The 19229-nt window shown below is 43.1% G+C and overlaps 2 protein-coding genes across 5 annotated transcripts; one reads left to right on the forward strand and one right to left on the reverse strand.

Moving 5' to 3' along the window:
• Positions 1 to 187: 187 nt before the first annotated feature.
• On the forward strand, positions 188 to 9356 carry LOC113139357 (broad substrate specificity ATP-binding cassette transporter ABCG2-like). The gene is made up of 19 exons (XM_026322510.2): positions 188 to 278; positions 706 to 763; positions 863 to 993; positions 3836 to 3895; positions 3981 to 4095; positions 4355 to 4507; positions 4848 to 5005; positions 5242 to 5344; positions 5438 to 5486; positions 5570 to 5668; positions 5845 to 5949; positions 6142 to 6287; positions 6520 to 6602; positions 6815 to 6904; positions 7084 to 7208; positions 7440 to 7594; positions 8096 to 8185; positions 8349 to 8425; positions 8835 to 9356. Exons 2-19 carry the CDS (start codon positions 707 to 709, stop codon positions 8983 to 8985), a joined length of 1947 nt encoding a protein of 648 aa, XP_026178295.1. The 5' UTR covers positions 188 to 278; position 706; the 3' UTR covers positions 8986 to 9356.
• Positions 9357 to 12139: 2783 nt separating this feature from the next.
• LOC113139120 (cyclin-dependent kinase-like 2) lies at positions 12140 to 17438 on the reverse strand. Of its 4 annotated transcripts, XM_026322119.1 has the most exons (11): positions 17325 to 17438; positions 16776 to 16956; positions 16456 to 16650; positions 15923 to 16107; positions 15715 to 15827; positions 15485 to 15624; positions 15243 to 15331; positions 13655 to 15109; positions 13124 to 13226; positions 12897 to 13050; positions 12140 to 12578 (listed from the first exon to the last, which is right to left on the reverse strand). In XM_026322119.1, the coding sequence occupies exons 2-11, from the start codon at positions 16941 to 16943 to the stop codon at positions 12517 to 12519; spliced, it is 2664 nt and encodes an 887-aa protein (XP_026177904.1). In that variant the 5' UTR covers positions 16944 to 16956; positions 17325 to 17438; the 3' UTR covers positions 12140 to 12516. The 4 variants fall into 4 exon arrangements, 3 of the variants coding, with proteins under 3 accessions (XP_026177904.1, XP_026177896.1, XP_026177917.1); XM_026322111.1 differs by having other exon boundaries at positions 16776 to 17432; XR_003296524.1 differs by lacking the exon at positions 12140 to 12578 and having other exon boundaries at positions 12919 to 13050; positions 13124 to 13218; positions 16776 to 17432.
• Between the last annotated feature and the right edge of the window lie 1791 nt (positions 17439 to 19229).

The following is a 19229-nucleotide window of genomic DNA, read 5'->3' on the forward strand; positions in this document are numbered from 1 at the left end:
AACCTCAAAACACACAAGAGAGTAAAAGTTGTGTAACCTCATTAAATGAGTCGTACAGCGTCACATTGATGTGTCTTCATTTTGAACAGTTTTCTCACTTGTGAGGAAACGTGAATCATTGTCTGTCCTTGTCCCTACTTCTCTTATCACGCCCTCAGCTATAAAACACACACACACACACACTGAGCACTGGACAAACCGTGTGTCTGTGGATCTGTGTCCTCGTGTTTGGATGTTGGTCTGCAGCTGTTTCCAAAGGGATTTTCAGGCTTCAGCAGGTGAGAAAGAAACTTTCGCATCTGTGCTGTTTCCTTTTTGACACGAAAGGACAGACAATAACAAATAACATGAAGTAAAAGTGAAGTTTAGCAGGTTCTGTCGTTAAAGGAAACCTCGGTTGAGTTCATCATCAGATCTGACATTAACAAAGTTAACAAATTAGAAGCTGAAGGCACCTGAGACCATTTGTACAGATTTTAGACATTTGGACTGTTGATTTATTGGTTTGTCAACATACCTGGACTAACTAACAAAACACTAATCTTCTAGTTTTTCACTTCGTCTCATCTCTGATACAGTCAGTTTTTTTTTTTTTACCCTAAAGCGTTTAAGCTTTTTACTAAAAAGTGGCTGTAGCTTTAAAAGGACTTCAGCTTTTTTATATGAAGTGTCATTGATGTCAAATGTTTGTTGTTGTTTGTTCAGGATGTCAAAGAGCAAAGTTGTGATGGAGCTCGGGCTGAACGGAGACTCAAAACACCAGGTACTTTTCATTTTTCCATCCTCCTCTGGCGCTAACATGAGGGATTTTAGACAAGTTCAGCTGTGATTCTAGTTTTGGGCTCACTCACCTGTTTCACAGTCTGCAGGTCAAGGCCAAAAGCGATTTGGTGCCACCGTCAGTTTCCACAATATTCACTACAAGGTGAAACAGGGAGGAAGCTGTCTCTGCTGGAAGAAAACAACCACCAAAGACATCCTCATCGACCTCAAGTGAGTGACCTATGGATTATATAATAGTCTTAACAATATATTACATGTCATAGGGAGACTGTGTTTTATGTGTAAACACAGTCTCTAATGTGTAAACACACACTCTGATTCAGTTGAATTGAGGGAGGGATGTTTGAGGCCATTCAAGGACCAATAGACTCTTGACTATTCCCATTTTGTGGTGCAGTTTTTAAATCTGGCAACATGGTGGAACAAACACCAGAGTTTCCAAGATGCAAATTTGTGCATCACCAAAGAATCAAGCTCATATTTAAAATATTTAAATTGTGGTTAGAGTTAACCACTGACCCTGAACCTGGGGAGGTTTAACAGCTTCTGGCTGATTTAAACTATCGGCCACCGTCTTGTCTGAAACCATTTGCAGCCTGCCGTCATTCGGACAGTCCCGTCTACTGGCTCCAAACACAAAAGCAGGTTTCAGTCCTCACATGGCTGAAAGTTTGAACTCTAAGAAAGTTTGTCTACGTGCCGACAGGAGCCCACCTGGGACGCAAACAAGACCAATATGAAGCCGACTTCAATCAAACACACACACATTCAGAGGCAAAGGAAGGAAGTTTGCTTGGTGAAGGGATTCGGGTTCCCAGTTTTCCTCTGTTACAGTAAAACATACGGAAGCTTGAATGAAAACACGGAGTCCCAGCCTAAACCAACAAACACTGGCAGGATGCTGACCTGCCTCCACACTTTTGAAACTAGACTCAGTGAGAAAGTTCAGGGTGTTAAATTCACAGAAACACGTTGACAGTTTAGTGAAATAAACCCAGTCAGACTTAGAGTTTTGGCACATTAGTGGTATAATAACAAACTATTAGCCATGATAAAGAAATATCTCAACAACCACCGGAGGGACTGACATGTTCAGGATCACCTGGGGATGAACCTCTGACCAAATATTAAAAATGCGACTGGTGTAGTTACCAGAACAGTTTTCTCAGGACAGACTAGACTTGTGCCATCATCAGATATTTCCATCAAAAGTCCTGACGCAAACACACTAAACTGCTGTGAGCTTTGCTGTGGGTCTGTAGCTTCTGAATGTGTAGGACATCACAGACTTTGGTTTTAATTCTTAATATCAGTAGATGATTCAAGAGAAAACTGAAACCCAAAGTTTTAGCCCTCTTCGGGAATTCCTAGTGTTTGGCCTGTGGCTGGACCGACAACACCTGACTCCAGCACCTGACTACAGTTTATTATGAAAAGGTTCAAAGTCTTTGACTACGCTCTCTTATGAAAACGATCAAAGTCTTTGATTATGAAAACTGCATGTTATGAAAACTGCATGTTATGAAAACTGTAACGTGCAAAGTGCAGTGAGTGTGTCTGCATGTGTGGAGTTTACAACAGGCGCGGTCTCCAGGACTTTATTGTTTATTGAGTGTAATCATTGACCAGTCAGGGTCAAAGTTGAACGCAGGGTCAGTCTGAGCAGCTTGTGTTAGAGAGGACGCAGACTGTCCTCACACTGCCCTGACACTGTCCTCAGACTGTCTTCAGACTGTCCTCAGACTGTCTTCAGACTGTCCTGACACTGTCCTCACACTGCCCTGACACTGTCCTCACACTGCCCTGACACTGTCCTCACACTGCCCTGACACTGTCCTCAGACTGTCCTCAAACTGTCCTGACACTGTCTTCAGACTGTCCTCAAACTGTCTTCAGACTGTCCTGACACTGTCCTCAGACTGTCCTGACACTGTCTTCAGACTGTCCTGACACTGTCCTCAGACTGTCCTGACACTGTCTTCAGACTGTCCTGACACTGTCCTCAGACTGTCCTGACACTGTCTTCAGACTGTCCTGACACTGTCTTCAGATTGTCCTCACACTGTCTTCAGACTGTCGTCTTCAGACTGTCCTCACACTGTCTTCAGACTGTCTTCAGACTGTGCACACAGGCTGTAAAACAGACACATCCACTGTTTTTAAGCCTGTAGCTTATTATTTACCATCATGATTTATTAGTAGTTTTAGAAACCAACCACTGCTGTGTCTCTGGACCTGAAACAGCAGGATGAAACCACATGTAGCCACAAAAAGTCTCTCACTGGTTTTAAGGTTTCTGTATATTACAGCTAGAACTGTTTCTTTGTGGAGCAGTAACTGTGGCTCATACCTGACAGCACTTTGACAGCAGCACCAGCCTACCTGTTTCCTGTTATCACGAGGAGGCAGAAAGTTAAACATTTGGTTCGATTGTGTGGATTAAACATGAACCAGTGAGAAACTCTTCACTGTTTATAACCGACTAATAACGGACAGTGTAATAATGATTTCCTGTCATGTCAGAAACAAGAAAAATGTCATGAGTGTATCTCGTTATTTTCTCAGTTTGCTGACAAACCCAATATAAAATGTTTAGTTCCTCAGTCAGAGCTTAAAATACATACGAAAACTGTAACGTGCCAAATAAAGGAAGGATGACTGGACGGAATCCACTGTCGAATAAACTGCAGCATCATACTTTTAGTGTTCAGGTCGAAATCAGTCATAAAATCAGCTGAATCATGATCTGTCACTTCGGACAGAAAGAAATCCTGTTTGTCCTAGTTGGCAAACTCCCCCGTAAAACGTGAATCGGACTGTTGTGAAACAGCTTCAACTAAATTCACACACTGTCACTATGAAGCCAAAGCCACAGAAACTTGTTTCAGTTCCTCAAAAACGTGACAAGTGTCACTACACAATCACAGAACTGAAACTGCCTCGTCATTTTTTTAAGCAAAGAGGGATAAATTTATTACCTTATTTCCATGAAAACCTATTTTCAAATGAATATATCTCAGATCACTGATAATATCCCCTTTCTCTCCCTCAGTGGGGTCATGAAACCAGGTCTGAACGCCATCATGGGAGCCACAGGGAGCGGGAAATCATCGTGAGTCTGACAGTTTTATTTACTGTGTGGTTACTCACACAACTTTATGACTTTAGTCTTAAGTTATCAACATGCTGTCGTTCAGGTTCCTGGACGTTTTAGCAGCCAGGAAGGATCCTGCAGGTCTATCGGGAGAAGTCCTGATCGACGGAGCTCCTCAGCCTCCAAACTTCAAGTGTCTGTCTGGATATGTGGTGCAGGTGGGTGAGTCCAGTCCAGGAAGACTGGCAGGATGTCAGAGCTGCAGCTTTGATTCAGGAGTTTCCTGGTCGGGGCAGGAAGAGACTGCTCACAACAATAAGACAGGCCCCTGAGGACAACTCTGTCCTGGCCACATACAGCATATGTTGAATTACTTTACAGACCTGAGGTCAAAAGCCACATCGAGCACAATAAAACCACATTTGGAAAGATATTCCTGAAATAAGCAACAGCTGCTTTTGACATTTTTACCTGCAGGACGACGTGGTGATGGGAACTCTGACGGTCCGAGAAAACTTCAGCTTCTCTGCAGCGCTGCGTCTCCCGTCCACCGTCTCTCAGCAGGAGAAGGAGGAGAAGATCAACAGGCTGATCCAGGAACTGGGACTGACCCGAGTGGCCGACTCCAGAGTGAGGAGAGACAATAAAGGGACAAAAATAAAAGACAGAGGGACAGTGACAAGAACGAAATAAAGACAAGGAGATAATGACAAAAGAGACAGAAGCAGAAATAAACAGAAAGAGTGACAGGAAAAATTACTAAAAAAGACAAAGACAAAAAGGAAAAATGAAGAGAGAGGGAATAAGCATGAGCTTTTTAATTCAAACTCACTAAAAACAACTAAGAAGAATAGTCGGAGAGGCCTTTGACACATATGTGCTCGCTGTCTCACAGTCTGTCTATGGGGTCAGTGAACGCATCATGTCAACATAGGTCCTCACAGGTGTGTGTGTGTGTGTGTGTGTTCAGGTGGGGACCCAGCTGATCCGAGGGATCTCCGGCGGGGAGAGGAAGAGGACGAACATCGGCATGGAGCTGATCATCGACCCGCCTGTGCTCTTCCTGGACGAACCCACCACGGGCCTGGACGCCAGCACCGCCAACTCAGTGCTGCTGCTGCTCAAGAGGTACACACACACACACGCACACACACACACACGCGCACACACACACACACACGCGCACACACACGCACACACTGGTTGTGTGATTGAAAGCAGCAGAGCGACTACTATTGTAAATATGTCTTGACGTGTTCGTGCTATTGATTGGACATTAGAAACTGTGGTTAATGAAGGCTGGATTGAAAAACGTCCAACCCACAGTGTCAATGCATGAACTCTTGGTGTTCCTGACCCTGCAGGATGTCAAACCACGGTCGCACCATCATCCTGTCCATCCACCAGCCTCGATACGCCATCTACCGCCTGTTCGACAGCCTCACCCTGCTGGTCACCGGCAAACAGGTCACTACGGACCTTTTTCAAGAAAATCCACTGTAAAGCTGCTTCATGTCATTTTCATTGGCCAGTGTTAACTTGTATGTGTAATGCTCTCAGGTGTACCATGGCCCGGCACAGAACGCACTGGAGTATTTCGCCGACATCGGTAGGAACATTAACTTTAATGCAGTAGAACATTATCTCATGGGAAGGTGATGGTGTCATTTAGTTTGGAACTTCATTTCCCAGGATACACCTGTGAGCCTCACAATAACCCAGCCGACTTCTTCCTGGATGTCATCAATGGAGACTCGACCGCCCTCGCCCTCAGGGACGTGGACACTGAAGGTATGAAGGTGGTTTTTGGCTGATTCTCAGTTGTTTAAGGTTTGGGTTGGATTTTCAAACCTGAGAGTTATCAAAAGACACAAAAACAACCTGGTTTGGTAGAAAAATTACAATAATTCAACAGGTTGATTGATCTGACCTGGTTGGATGTTTATAATGCCTCATTCTTGGTCCAGATCCAGATTCAGACTCAGTGTCAATGTCCAGACGGGGGATCGAGGACAAGCTGGTGGAGGAATATAGAAACTGTCAATACTACAAACAGACCAAAGCAGAGCTGGGTAGGTACAAGAACGACCTCTGATCAAAACATGGACCACTTTAACAAACAGAACATAATTAGCATGTTCATGCATGAAACGTGGTCTGTGAATAAAGGATTGTTGTTTGTGGCAGCACAATGTGCAGGATGAAGAACCAAAGACAGAAGTGAATCAATAATCAATAACCTCTGTCACTTGTGTCTCTCTCAGAAAGGATCCTCCAGGGTAAGCAGACCACCACCTTTGTTCCTTCCAGAACCATCACCTACAACACCAGCTTCCTGACACAGTTCAGATGGGTTCTCAAGAGGACGTTCCGCAACATCATGCTCAACCCCCAGACCTCCGTCGCTCAGGTAGGAGCATCGGGAGAAGCTTAAGGTCAAAGTGCAACGATACAAACCAATCAATCAACATTTTGATTAAATGTGTGAAAAGAAACCAACTAATTTTCTAACTTGGAGCAGCACCTAGTGGTCGTTGTAGGAACTGCAGCAAGTTCAGTACTTTGGGAACGTGCTGAGAAGATAACCAGTTGTCTTATTTTAGCAAAGGGTCAATTTAACTTTCTGCTCCTCTCCTCTGTAGGTGGCAGTGACCTTGTTCCTCGCTCTGGTCGTAGGAGCCATTTTCTTTGACGTACAGGACGATCAGAGTGGGATGCAGAACAGGTGCTCCACTCGGATCTATCACTAAAGTATTCCAGTTGTACCATGAACATTAACACAGTCCATGAGTCTTAGTGTTGCAGTAAAACACAAAAGCTTCTATAATCCAGTATGTGCTGAATATCATATCAACAATACAATGGTAGTACTGTGGTACTTAGTAGTAGTATTAGTGATCTGTGTTGGATAGTGGGGTCAGACCTTTGTGTTTGCAGGTTCGGTGCTCTCTTCTTCATCATTGTGAATCAGTGTTTCAGCTCCCTGTCATCTGCTGAACTCTTCATCTCAGAGAGGAAACTCTTCATGTGGGTCTGACGCACAAACACACACACACACAAAACCTGCAGGATTTGGATTTTATGGGGACACACACACACACACGTGGACACATGTTGATTTTCTGTCTCTCAGCTCCATGATAATATTTCTGGTTGATGACGTCTTTAATTTGAAAACCTGTTGCTGTATCTCTGTCTCCCTCCAGTCATGAGTACATCAGTGGCTACTACAGGCTGTCGGTTTACTTCCTATCTAAGATCCTGTCTGACATCCTAACGCTGAGGACCATTCCCGCCCTTGTGTTCAGCTGCGTGGCGTACTTCATGATCGGTGTGTGGAGAAAACACTCTTTAGTTTTGTCAGTGATGATTGTTATTTTACACATTTTCACCGGTGTTCAGTTTAATTTGGGTGTTTTGTTTTTCATGTTATCAGATATTAACCTTCTTTTATATTCCGGTGTGCATTTATAAAAAGATCTAAATAAATAAAAAGACAAGTTTTATCCGTTGATTTGATGGTTTGACCCACCTTAACCTCCCTCATGGTGTCTGTGTGTAGGTTTCAAAGCCACAGGAGCGGCCTTCTTCCTCTTCATGTTCACCGTCATCATCACCTCCTACACGGCCACCTCCATGGCTCTGGCCATCTCAGCCGACCAGACGGTGGTCGCCATCGCCAACATCTACATGACCATCTCCTGCGTCTTCATGATGGTGACGCACACACACGCCGACACACAGCAGCACAAACACAGACACAGAGGAAGACAAAAACATTTCACCATCTGTTGCTGGTATATTTTAGCACGCAGCTAACTAACTAATCCTAAACTAGTAACACTGATAGATTCCTTAGCCTGACATGCTAATGCTTGGAGCTCCCATCAGAGCAGACACAGACAGTTTCTTATTCATTATTTACAGTTTCGCATGTTCTGAAATTCCTAAAGCTCCTTTTTTCCCATGTGAACGTTACAAAACAAAGGAAAACAAGTGCCAGTGTAAAATAAAAACACTAAACTTTACTGTTATACAACTTTTCAAACCATGTCAGAATATAAATCTCGACTCAACATTTACTGGATTCAATTTTCTGATTATTATGTTGATTATTGCAGTTTAGTCTGAGTACCTGCAGCTTTCTAACCATGACTTTGCAGCAGACTTTAGTGCTGTTGAGTTGAATGCAAACATCTGTCTCTGTCTTTACTGCAGATATTTGCAGGTCTGCTGGTGAACCTTCCCTCCATTGTGGGCTGGCTCGCTTGGTTAAAGTTCTTGAGTATACCAAGATATGGGCTCACCGTACGTATTAGAACACCTGCTTACATTTCCTCCTTCACATCGTCACCTATTGCTGTTGTGTCTCAGTGAATTTATGTTGTCACATGTTTAGTTCTTCCTCTCAAAATGTTTTAAAACAGGCAGGTTCTTACACTTTACTGTGGATGTTTGTGTCTCACCTCAGGCTCTGCTCATTAATGAGTTTTCTGGGCTGACCTTCTGTCCTGGGCTCAACAGCAGCATCACACCACCTGGACTCAAGTAAGAAACTCACAGAAGACACACAACAAATAACAAAAATATTAACACAAGCCTGAACAGCATCAGAGACACAGGTGCTTTAGTTTGTGCCTCAGCTGTGGCTCCACCTGTTGGACAGTCGGACACATGACATCCCAGGAGCTGATTAAAAACTAATCAGGCTGTTGGTTAATTAGTGAGTTGGTCACATAAGTTATTTGGTTAAATCATAGATGAACATGCTTGTTGCGTAATTTGCTAAAATAAAAAGGTTAGTAAGCTGTTAAAACATGAACATGAGTGAATCATCTAGTTGAACCTGAGCTTGACTCAGTTTGTTTATGTGAGTGTGAATATCAAGAGGACACACCGGTCAGTCGGCCAGAGATCTGGTTAGTTTGTGGTCAATCAGGAACATCTGTGTTTCCAGCTGCACCACGGGGGAGGAGTTCCTGGAGGAGCAGGGTGTGGACAACTCCACCTGGGGGTTCTGGCAGAACCACCTAGCCCTGGGCATCATGATCGTCATCTTCCTGTCCATCACGTACCTCAAACTGCGTTTCATCAGGAAATTCACTTAAACCATCATCTCCATCATTAACATTATAATCATCATCGTAGTATCACCATCTAAGACACAGACTTGTGACTGGAAACAACTAAAGTGCAGCAGTTTTTCTGATTTGTTCATTTTCATGTGTGATATGATAAAACGTGAATCGTCCAGATTTGTATGTGCATTGTTTCAGGAAATGTAATAGAGACGTTAATTATTTATTCACTCCTTGCTAACACTGTGGCACGTCACTGTATTAACTATCAATGACCCGTATTGTTATTTTTGCACTTTAACGTTCGGAGCCAAAGAAGTAAATTGTTTTTAGACAAATATAAGAATTTTGTATTTATGAATTTCTACAAAATAAAATTCTGGATTTGCTTTAAATGTTTGATTTAAGCTTTTAATGTTTTTACTGCATCACACCACCACTGAAGGAGAATGAAGATGTTATGAAGTGTTTATATAATGTCTAGAAATAGCTAACATGTTCTTATCTGCACTAAACACAGAGTAAACAGATACACAGGCGTCTCATCATAAATCAGCATAAATGATTCAGAGCTAATGTTGGCGCTGTAAGAAATCACCCTGCATCCTGATGTGACGCTTCAGGCCAACGCTAAAGAAAAAACAGTCTGCCTTTTGTTTAGATAAGACTAGATAATGGGACGGGATCTTCAACACACACGTGGCAAGATTAGTGACACGCTTGACTGCACAGTGTGTGTGTGTGTAAACAGATTCTGAAGGGGCCACAGCATGAACGTGTGTGATGTTAGGAAACCTCTTGTTCCACCTGAGTGAAGCCGATAATGACTGCAAGGATACAGCTAAACACACACACACACACACACACACACACCTTTGTGCTGATGTGTGTGTGTGTGTGTATGTGTGTGTGTAGGAACTGCAGGAAGAACTGTTTCCATAAAGTGTTTAATGGGCCCTTGGGCAAGGTCCTGAGACAACAGAGAAAATGTTTATGTCTCCAAATAAAAGCAAATGATGGAGACTATAAAAACTATAAACATCATTTTAAATGATTTCAACACTTGATCTGTAATAATCAGTAATTAATCACCAATAATCTGAAGGTTGACTAAAGTGGCTGCAGGTGGGAGATAAATAATATTATATATTATTATATATAATATTTCCCACTGAGCTGAAGTACAACAGACTTCAGGAGCATGATGTGTTTCTGACAATAATCCAACAAAGCTCAGGGGTTTAAAGCTGCACTAACCTGTGCTGGAATAAAATTACACAAGCTGCCGTCATGAGCTAAGGTGGATTTGGAAACAGGGAAACTCCGGGTCTCTGTCCACAAACAGCTGATGTCAAGGTGAGAAAGCACTGAACCCAAACTGTTCAAGTCCAAACAGCAAAGGAAACTGACTCTGATTCATTTCACCGCTCGGCAGACATCGCCCATGTTTGTGCATTGCTGTTCTTCGTAGCCCTGGTCTCTACGTTTCACAACCAAAAAGTCCAAATGAGCAGAGGAGAAACTGAACTGAGGTTCCAGAGGCACAGACCTGGTACAGATGTTTGGATAGTGTCCCACAGGTGCAGAGGGACAAGGCTGTAACCAAGAGTCATGATTTATTCTAAGCAGTGACCCTGATTTCTTTAGACTTTAAAGACTTGGGTCAGAGATGAATGAATAAAACCACTAACAAAGCTGGAAACCTCTGGATGTGTGTGAACGCAGCATGAACAGGGTGTAACTGCATGAAAGATTAAAGTCTGAGAAACCAGCGAGGATCAACAGAGTTTATCTCTGTTGCAACAAACCCCGTCAGCTCCGACTCTACCGTCTAGACAGGATCCATTTTCCCTTCGTATCTCCTCCCTGCTCCGCTTTTATCCTTCATCACCCTCCTCACTCTGCAGTCTGCTCTCCTTCAACACTTTATCATCCCTGCTCCCTTTTCTCTCCATCATCTCAGCTTTAACGTTTCTCTGCCCATCTCTCGTCATGTCCTGCAGCTTAGCAGCTCTCTCTCTCTCTTTCCTCCTCGTCCTCAGGGCTCAGAGCGTCGACTTGACTCACGGTGAGTACAACTTCTCCTGCTCTTTAACATCAGTGTTTTGATTTAACGAGTTGCTTTCATGGAGGCTCTGCAGAAAACAAGGAAACAAGAGACAAACACATCTTAGACCTGTCATCATGAAATATGCACAACACACACACACACACACACACAAAGGCTGCAACACCTGCTGACCTCAGTGCAGGTAAATACAGTGTAAAGAAACTTAATTAGTGTGACAGATAAATCAATGAACATCCCAGACTGATTAGTTTCATTAGCAATAAACTATGAATTAATTGTCATGTTCTCCTCATCGTTTCAGTTAAAGCCTAATATTTGTGGTTGTGTGTGAACTGTACAGTCCTCTAAGGGTCCCTGCTGACATTACTTAGATTAATAATCAATACTAACAAATGACCAGAGCATTGTGAGATTTAACACCTCTAATTTCCCTCCTTTAGCTCAGTCCCCTCTGGAAGATTTCAAGCTTCCAGAAATCGATGGATCTCCTGTGGACAACTGCAGGATTTTCTTGGACCCAACACCCGACCCCATCACAGCAAGAGCAGAGCCCACCCCACCCCCCATCACCACGAAGGTGAAATGACACCAATTCATTTATTTAACCACATTTCTGTTTTAAATGTTGTTCTGCTGGTTTGTAAATGCATGAAGGTGATTTTTGAATTGTGTGTTCCTATGTCGTGTATATTTCTACAGCAGTTATTAGTCACACCTGAAAGGCCTGCTGTCCAGAAACCAGAAACCAAGGACACTGGAGCTCCAATCAGACCAGAACCTGTTCCAGCAGGACCAATCACAAACAGCCACTCCGACCTTGCGGCCCACTTCCGCTACTTGCTGGACAACAGCGGAGCACGTGCCTACCTCCGTGCAGCTGGTTTGCTCCCAGGGTCACACAGCGGCGAGTTGACGGCAACGAACAGATGGGAAAAAGGTTCGTTTTCTTCAGAGGACTCAAGTGACGAGTCCTAAAATACACATCGGCTTTTTTTGGCATTTTTACATTTCAGGTTTTAGGAAAATCGTTTTTGTATAGTTACTATGAAATAAATATTAAAGGACAGATACACTGTGTGTTATCTTGGCGCTGTTAGCTACAGCCACAATCCATCCTCTTAAAAAGCTTCTTTATTCCTCTAATGGTCATGTTAAAGGTTTGTAATCTGCTGATTAAAAAATATTTACAGGTGCACGATGCGTTTGCTGATTTATAAACATGATAAACCTACAAACATTAGGTTGTTAACAACAGGTCCCTACATTCTTCATCTTCTCTTTGACTAGAGATGTTCAGTGATAATCATTTCATTCTTATTTAGGATTTGACACCAATAAGTGGAAATGGAACAACAGGTCCTTCTTCTTAGTGAAATGTAGCTACTGCTAATGCTAAACGACTGGGCACTATGTTGGTGAACTGAAGCAAAGTCAGATTGTTTTATTCCTGTGCTGTCAGCAGCTTCATGACAGGTAGGAGAACAGGTGTGTCAGTCCTGTTGTGGCTGTTTGTCTTTCCGCTGATCCTTGGAAACGCCTTTGTTGTGTTTGCCTGGAAGAACAATCAGAAGAATCAATATTTTAGTATTTCAGCAGTTGATTGTTAGTATTATAGAGATAATCTGGGAGGAATTATTGATTATTGTTGATTACTAAGGAGCAAAAGAGCAACATTTCTTCAGTTTGTGGTTGTTTTTTTTGATGTTTGTGGTCTGACTGTTTTCTGATCACTGCAGTGCACAAAATAAAACTAAATGTAAAAATAATCTTTTGGTAACAGACATGAAACAAGATGACTCAGAAATGTGGCTGAAATGCTTCTTACTGAAATATTAAGACTCTGCTCTGGTGCTTCAGCTTCTATACGTACCGTCTCTTCCTCTGAGCTCTGGCAGCACCGAGCTTCTTAAATCTGGGAAATGGACCTCTGACTTCTTTTTGGCCACTGCAGCACCACCGCCGACGCCACAGGAGCAGCGATCAGACGGGAAAGAGCGTTCGCTGACCAGACTTTTATCTGACGGCTGAGGGGAGAGTGTGTTGACTTCGTTAGAGTCCACTGTCACTCTGATTTAGTCTTAAACAAAAGAAGCTCACCTGCTGTGTCACCTGTGCTGCGACTGGTGTAATGTGGCTGGTCAGAGCCTGTTGGGCCAGTCGACTATAAACACTACCATGATTCCTTGGTTTGTCTACACCCCTGCAACACGCAGAGGAAAGCATCATACCAAACAGTAGGTCAGCTGACCAACAAAGATAAAACAAGCATCACACTAGTCTCTGCTGAAGAGCTGGAATTAGGACGTTTTAAATTAATGTGCATGTTCATCATATACAACAGTTCAGAGGTTACACTAGGCAGCACCAGCTAACTGTTTCAGCTGAGCATTGGAAATATACATACAGGAGAACTATGTAAACAGTCCAAGGCCACAGTCCAAGACTCGTATAGAGAATCAATTTGGTCTGGTGTTGTTTAAGCTTTAATGTGCTGTTTCGTTGGGGCGAGACAAAGAGGATCCGTCTATGTAAGATCTGTTTTTGTTACAAAACATTTTCGTTGCTTTTTGGTTTGAGCAGCACTTTGGCTAAAGTTAGTCTTGGGTGGGTTGAGAGAACTATAAATACCTCAGGCTGTGGTTCCCTGGATGGAAACCAGTGCCCAGGGAAAGGTGAAGGTTGACTCCTGGGGTGTTGGTGCTGACGACAGAGGAGGAGGTGGTAAGGGCTGTGGAGGATGGTGGGAGGAGTGAAGTGGAGGAGGGTGGAGGAGGTGGTGGTGGAGAGGAATAAAGTACAGTGAAGTCAAACTCATCTGCAACATCGACGTTGTGATAGATGAAGCTTCTTGTTGAAGCTCTGGGGTGTGGAGTCCCTGTAGAATCTGTGACAGAGGTTAATGTGGCGCTTCTTTCCAGACTGTCATGTTTCCTTCTGGCCTCTTTCTGAGTCTTTGGGGTCACCGTTGTGGTCGACTTGGTGTGGTTGCTAAAAGGTTCTCTGATCAGACATCTGGAATGAAGAGGTTTTAAGGATTTCCCATCAGATTCAGTTTCTCTAGTGTTGCTCTTTGGCTCATTACTTCCAGGAACCTTTGAGATCTGACTCATTAAAGGCTTTGGACTGATAGATACAGAGAGTGATAAATCATCTCTGATCTCTTTATCTAAGACTTTAAAGGTTTTTGGACTAGAGATGCTGCTCTGACGCTCTGACGTCGTACTTATCTTGGACTGTTTGCTGACAGACGGGACAGCTGGTGCAGCTGCCTCAGTGTCTGACCACTGACACAGGTGACAAGTCAAATTATTCTCTGTTTCACTGATATTTGACTCCAAAGAAGCTTTTGGAGATAAACTCACATTTGGATGCTCAGTCGCTGAGATTTTAGACAATGTGGACACTTTCATGGTCCACTTCTTCCCAAACTCCTGACCAGGCTCCGATTTAGAACATTCCCAGATATTCATCATGTTTTTCTTAATCTCACTGGACAGTCCAGTGTCGGAGCAACTAGAATTCAAATCACTAGAACCTCTTCCTTTTGTATTATTTGTAGTTTCTGGGTTCTCGCTTGGCTCTGGAGAAACAGCTCCCCCATGTTTAGGTTCATCTTTACTTTCCTTCAGACCAGTTAAAGTCTTTGTACCTTCTGATGAATCACAAATTGGGGTTTTATCTGTTTTAGAAATCTCAGGTTCCTTCCTTAACGCTCGAGAGTTTTTTTCTGGTGTACTTTTCACAACCACTGAAGCTCTGGATGCATCATCAGTAACAGTAGTGCCCAAAGTCTGGGACTGTTTTAAGGATGTCAGGGTTTCAAAGGTGTTCCCCATAGTTTTAGAAAACTTCAAGGCCTGCTTTCCTTTGGTTTTCTCCATCTTCTCTTCTGTCTTCCCACATTTCTTCTCCTTTTCCTTGGTAACTTTCTCATCCATGCTTTGCAGTTGTTTCTTGTCTTTGCCTCTCTGGTGTTTCTCATTCACTTCATCCGTTCTTTGTCTTGGGGTTTTGGTTATTTTGGGAAGTGTGGAGTTTTGTCTGTGGTCTTTTTGGATCTTACTGTTCAGCTCATCCAAAAACCTGTACAGATACATAAATACACAACCGTTATAGCAGCTTGGTAAAGTGATTTCAGAGGCTTCCCAACAGTCAAAAGGTGTCAAGGTCAGATCCAAAGACCTAGTCCAAAGAGGACACACACACACAGAGATACCTGGTGTGGAAGGAGTCTTGTGTGAACAGGGGATGTTCTAGCAGCTCTGAACACTGAGCCCTTCGTTCTGGATCCATCAGGAGACAGCTCTGAATGAGACAACATAAAGGTATTAGTGGGTCTGATAGAGGGTAGGATCTGAAAGTGCCCAAAGGTAACAAACAAATTCATAGCAGACGCCACAATTCAGGTCAAAAGGAAAAAGTGATGAAGATGGAAGGAGCAGCCACTGAGCACTGTACATGTGCCAGGTCCAGGGCAGTGGGTGGGATTGTAGGGTAGCGCTCCTGCAGTATGACATGGCCAGAACGTTCTGGTAATCTGGCTTCAGAAAAAACTGGATTCCTGTGGAACAGCTCCTGGTGATGCACCGTCAGGTCCCCTATCATAGAAAAAAAGGAGGGGAGACTCGGTGGAGTATAAGTCTGTAAGTGTCATTTTATCTAATAGAGTTTTTGGTGTATGTGCTTACCAAAGCACCGGGTGATGTGGTAAATTTGGTCAAGTTCTGAGTCTCCAGGGAAAAGAGGCTGACCTGTTAGCATCTCTAATAACAGACAACCTATAGCCCACACGTCCACCGGTCTACACACACACACACACACACACACACACCTGTTATTACGTCACCAATACACTAACTACAGTTAACATCCACAGGTCTACACAAACGTGCTTACTTTCCATATTTAAGGTCTCCCACCAGCAGCTCAGGTGCTCTGTACCAGCGAGTGGCGACGTAGTCCGTGTAGACGCCGCCCTCAGCGGGTGACGCCATGGTACGTGCAAAGCCAAAATCACATAGTTTGACCACGCCCCCCTGAGAGATGAGGACGTTCTCTGGTTTGATGTCACGATGGATGATCTGTGAGGGAGGAGAACAGAAGAAGAAAATATATCATAAGTCTGTAATTCTTCATCTGCTCGCCACACTGGAAGAGCTGTGAACTGAAGACCTGATGGATTTCATTCTGTTTCTGTCTGATAATTGATGATCTGTCAAATTAAGTCTATGTTTCTGTGTCTGCCTTCTCATTCTCAGGAATCTTTAGTAACGGCTGCATAAGAACAATCTCTCAATCTACAATATGTGTATGACGTAGACATACGATGACAGATCACGCTGTTGTCTCTGGACAATATACTATATTTATACCCAAAGACCTGGTTGGACGTCAGGTGTTTGGGGAAATGCTTCATTTTGAGTCCTCACATTTTGCTGGTGGCAGAAGGCTGCAGCCCTCAGGATCTGATACACATATTGCCGGGTGGTGTTCAGGTCCAGTCCGCTTGGGTTCTGCTCCAAATCATCCAGGAGCGTCCGCTCCACAAACTCGAACACCAGATACCAGCGACGGCGACGCTTCCACACTTCCAGAAGGTTCACCAGGTTGTCGTGATGCAGTTTCTTTATGGTCAGAGGAAAAATAAGCAAAATGTATAAATAGAAAAGATGTTTTCTTATTAAGACAGTTTTTAGTTGATGCCACTTTCAACGCTCATACAGACCACTCAGGACTGACTGACGCGTACCCTGAGCAGCTTGATCTCCCTCAGGGCGATCTTCTTCACAGTCTTGTCACCGTCAGAGTCCATGAACTTCTTGATGGCAACGAGGCGTCCGGAGTCTCGATGACGGCACTTCAGCACCACGCCATAACTGCCCTCCCCAACCAGGCCCAGGGTCTCGTAGCGCTCCATAAGACTCTGTACACTGAGATGTCCTCATCACAGTAACACATCATTAACACCGTGGACACACATTTGACTATTTTTTGCTGCTGGTTTAGAGAATTTGGACTTTTTTGTCTCCAAATTCTGGTTTGAACAGAGAAAAGTCACAGCTTATTAAAGAAAGAACTCAAACATGATGTAGCTACTACAGTATGCCCAAGTACTAACTGGTACTAATACACTGAAGTATAAACTGTGTAGTAATACTGCAGGAGCTGCTCAGGCTGTAATGTTCTTCCATTAAACAAGAAAACAACAACAATAAACAACAAAATGTTGTTCGCAGTAAAGTTTAGACCAACTGCCACACGCGCACACACACGCGCGCACACGCACAGACCACCTCACCTTACCGGGGATTTCCTTTAACGGTTTAATCGGTGCCGTGACGGTCCATTATCAACGTAAACACTGGAGTAACGTTCACCGTGTGTGTGTGTGTGTGTGTGTGGTCATGTGTCTTCCAGCCGTTACGTTAACGCGTTGCTATGGAGACGCCTCCCGCCACACGCAGGGGCGTAAGACGGACAGAGCGTCGTCACGTCAGCGAGAAAGGAGCGCTACGTGTCCCTGTAGGAACCAGACTAAGTGCGTCCCTGTGTCCTTAATCCTCGATTTGCTGCTTTTCTTTTGTGGAAACAATGAAGGTGAGAAACAGCTGTGGGGCCAGGTCTCATTTTACAGCTGGTTCACAGAAAAAAACAAAAACAAAAACAAAAAAAAACCACATTGAACTAGATGGTTGAGAGTTAATACCAGACTGATCAGGACGTGTTAAAGAGAAAGAAGCTGATACACAGGTGGTAAGAAATGACTAATAATAATAAGAATAAGAAGAAGAAGAAGAAGAAGAAGAAGAAGTAGTACTTTATTAATCCCCAAGGGGAAATTCAGTTGTTACAGCAGTTATTAAATTATTATGAGATGATTTAAATTATATTGATTAATAGTAATTCATAAAGTAATTAATAGAGTAATAAAGTAATTATTTGGATGCAGTATTTATTTGGGGGGGGGGGGCTTGTGTGTGTGCGTTATTGCTTATATTGAGGAAATAAAGGTAATGTGGAGTAGTGACAAGCTACTTTAAAGACATTTACTGCCAACTAATAAAGTAAAGCTGGAATGTCCCGGTTTATGCTGTAACGGAGCAGTCAGACCAGAACGGTTGGTGCAGGGAGCAGTTTGGGCCTGTAGCTGCCCTGAGGACAGACACAGAAAATGTCTTTAGCTATTTTACCTGTAGACACAATGAATCCAGGAATTGGGCCAATTCTAAACAAATGGAAACCTGTTCTTTCATTGGTGGATATGTGATTTGTTTATTTTCCCATGGCAAACTAGCAGGTGCAGGTGAGGTCAAAATGACACTGTCACCCTAACATTCCTTTAGATAGATGTTGAACTGGTTTACCTGATTGGTAACTTAAGCTCATTCTTACTCTTACTGCAGAAGAGGTGTGGCTGTCATGGACCACCAGGGTCAAAGTCTGATCTCTGAGACACTTTACATCACTGACGAGGCGTTTACTAACACACCAGCAGGTTCAGTAAAACAAAGACTTTGAGGTGAAGCTACTGCTGTAAAACACAGAGATACTGTAGTTCACATTAACAGGAACAGACAGAACAAAGAACCTGCAGCTGACAGAACCTCTTTGTTCCTCTGAGCTGCAGCTTTTTCAACCTTTAACTTCTATCTAATAATTTGATATTTTCATCAAGACACTAAAAGTCTCCTTTAAAAATAAAGACTGAACAGTTTACGTTTAAAAGGTTTCTAGTGTCTTCTGCCCACATCAGCTGAATAAAATGTTATGTAGGAGAACATCTTGAACATCTTGGTGTGGAGCTATGACTTCTTATTCAGAAATAAATAACACGACATAAACTCTAAAGAGAAAATACGTTGGTTGACAACAAGCTTCATATTTCCATGAGAACATGTTCTGTTATAGAGGCTGATCCACTGATCTGAAATCAACCTTGGTGGAACAGGAATGAAGCTAATTTGGTGTCTTATCAATAAATGTATGAATTTAATGTGGATCAATATTCCTTAAATACCTACCCTGGGCCCAAGAAACTGTGTTTCCAGATGGGTCGTCATCCAAATTTGAATTGTCACAATAAACTAGAAAGTGTTTCCAATGATACCAAGCTCATCAATATAACCCTTAGACTGTAAGTCCATCATCTGGTTCATGATTCATGATCTGGTGACTTGATTGTTTTTTAATGTCTTGCTAGAAT

Source organism: Mastacembelus armatus, chromosome 18 (genome assembly GCF_900324485.2).
Source record: "Mastacembelus armatus chromosome 18, fMasArm1.2, whole genome shotgun sequence".
Lineage (NCBI taxonomy): Eukaryota > Metazoa > Chordata > Actinopteri > Synbranchiformes > Mastacembelidae > Mastacembelus > Mastacembelus armatus.

Coding starts and splice junctions, on each gene's coding strand:
- LOC113139120 (XM_026322119.1), bottom strand. CDS start 16,943: ATGGAGCGCTACGAGACCCTGGGCCTGGTTGGGGAGGGCAGTTATGGC. Junction 15,332..15,484: donor CTGCCCTGGACCTGGCACAT/GTACAGTGCTCA, acceptor TGTCTCATTCAG/AGCTGTCTCCTGATGGATCC. Junction 13,227..13,654: donor CCAGGGAACCACAGCCTGAG/GTATTTATAGTT, acceptor TGCGTGTTGCAG/GGGTGTAGACAAACCAAGGA.
- LOC113139357 (XM_026322510.2), top strand. CDS start 707: ATGTCAAAGAGCAAAGTTGTGATGGAGCTCGGGCTGAACGGAGACTCA. Junction 3,896..3,980: donor ACAGGGAGCGGGAAATCATC/GTGAGTCTGACA, acceptor GCTGTCGTTCAG/GTTCCTGGACGTTTTAGCAG. Junction 5,950..6,141: donor ACAGACCAAAGCAGAGCTGG/GTAGGTACAAGA, acceptor TGTCTCTCTCAG/AAAGGATCCTCCAGGGTAAG.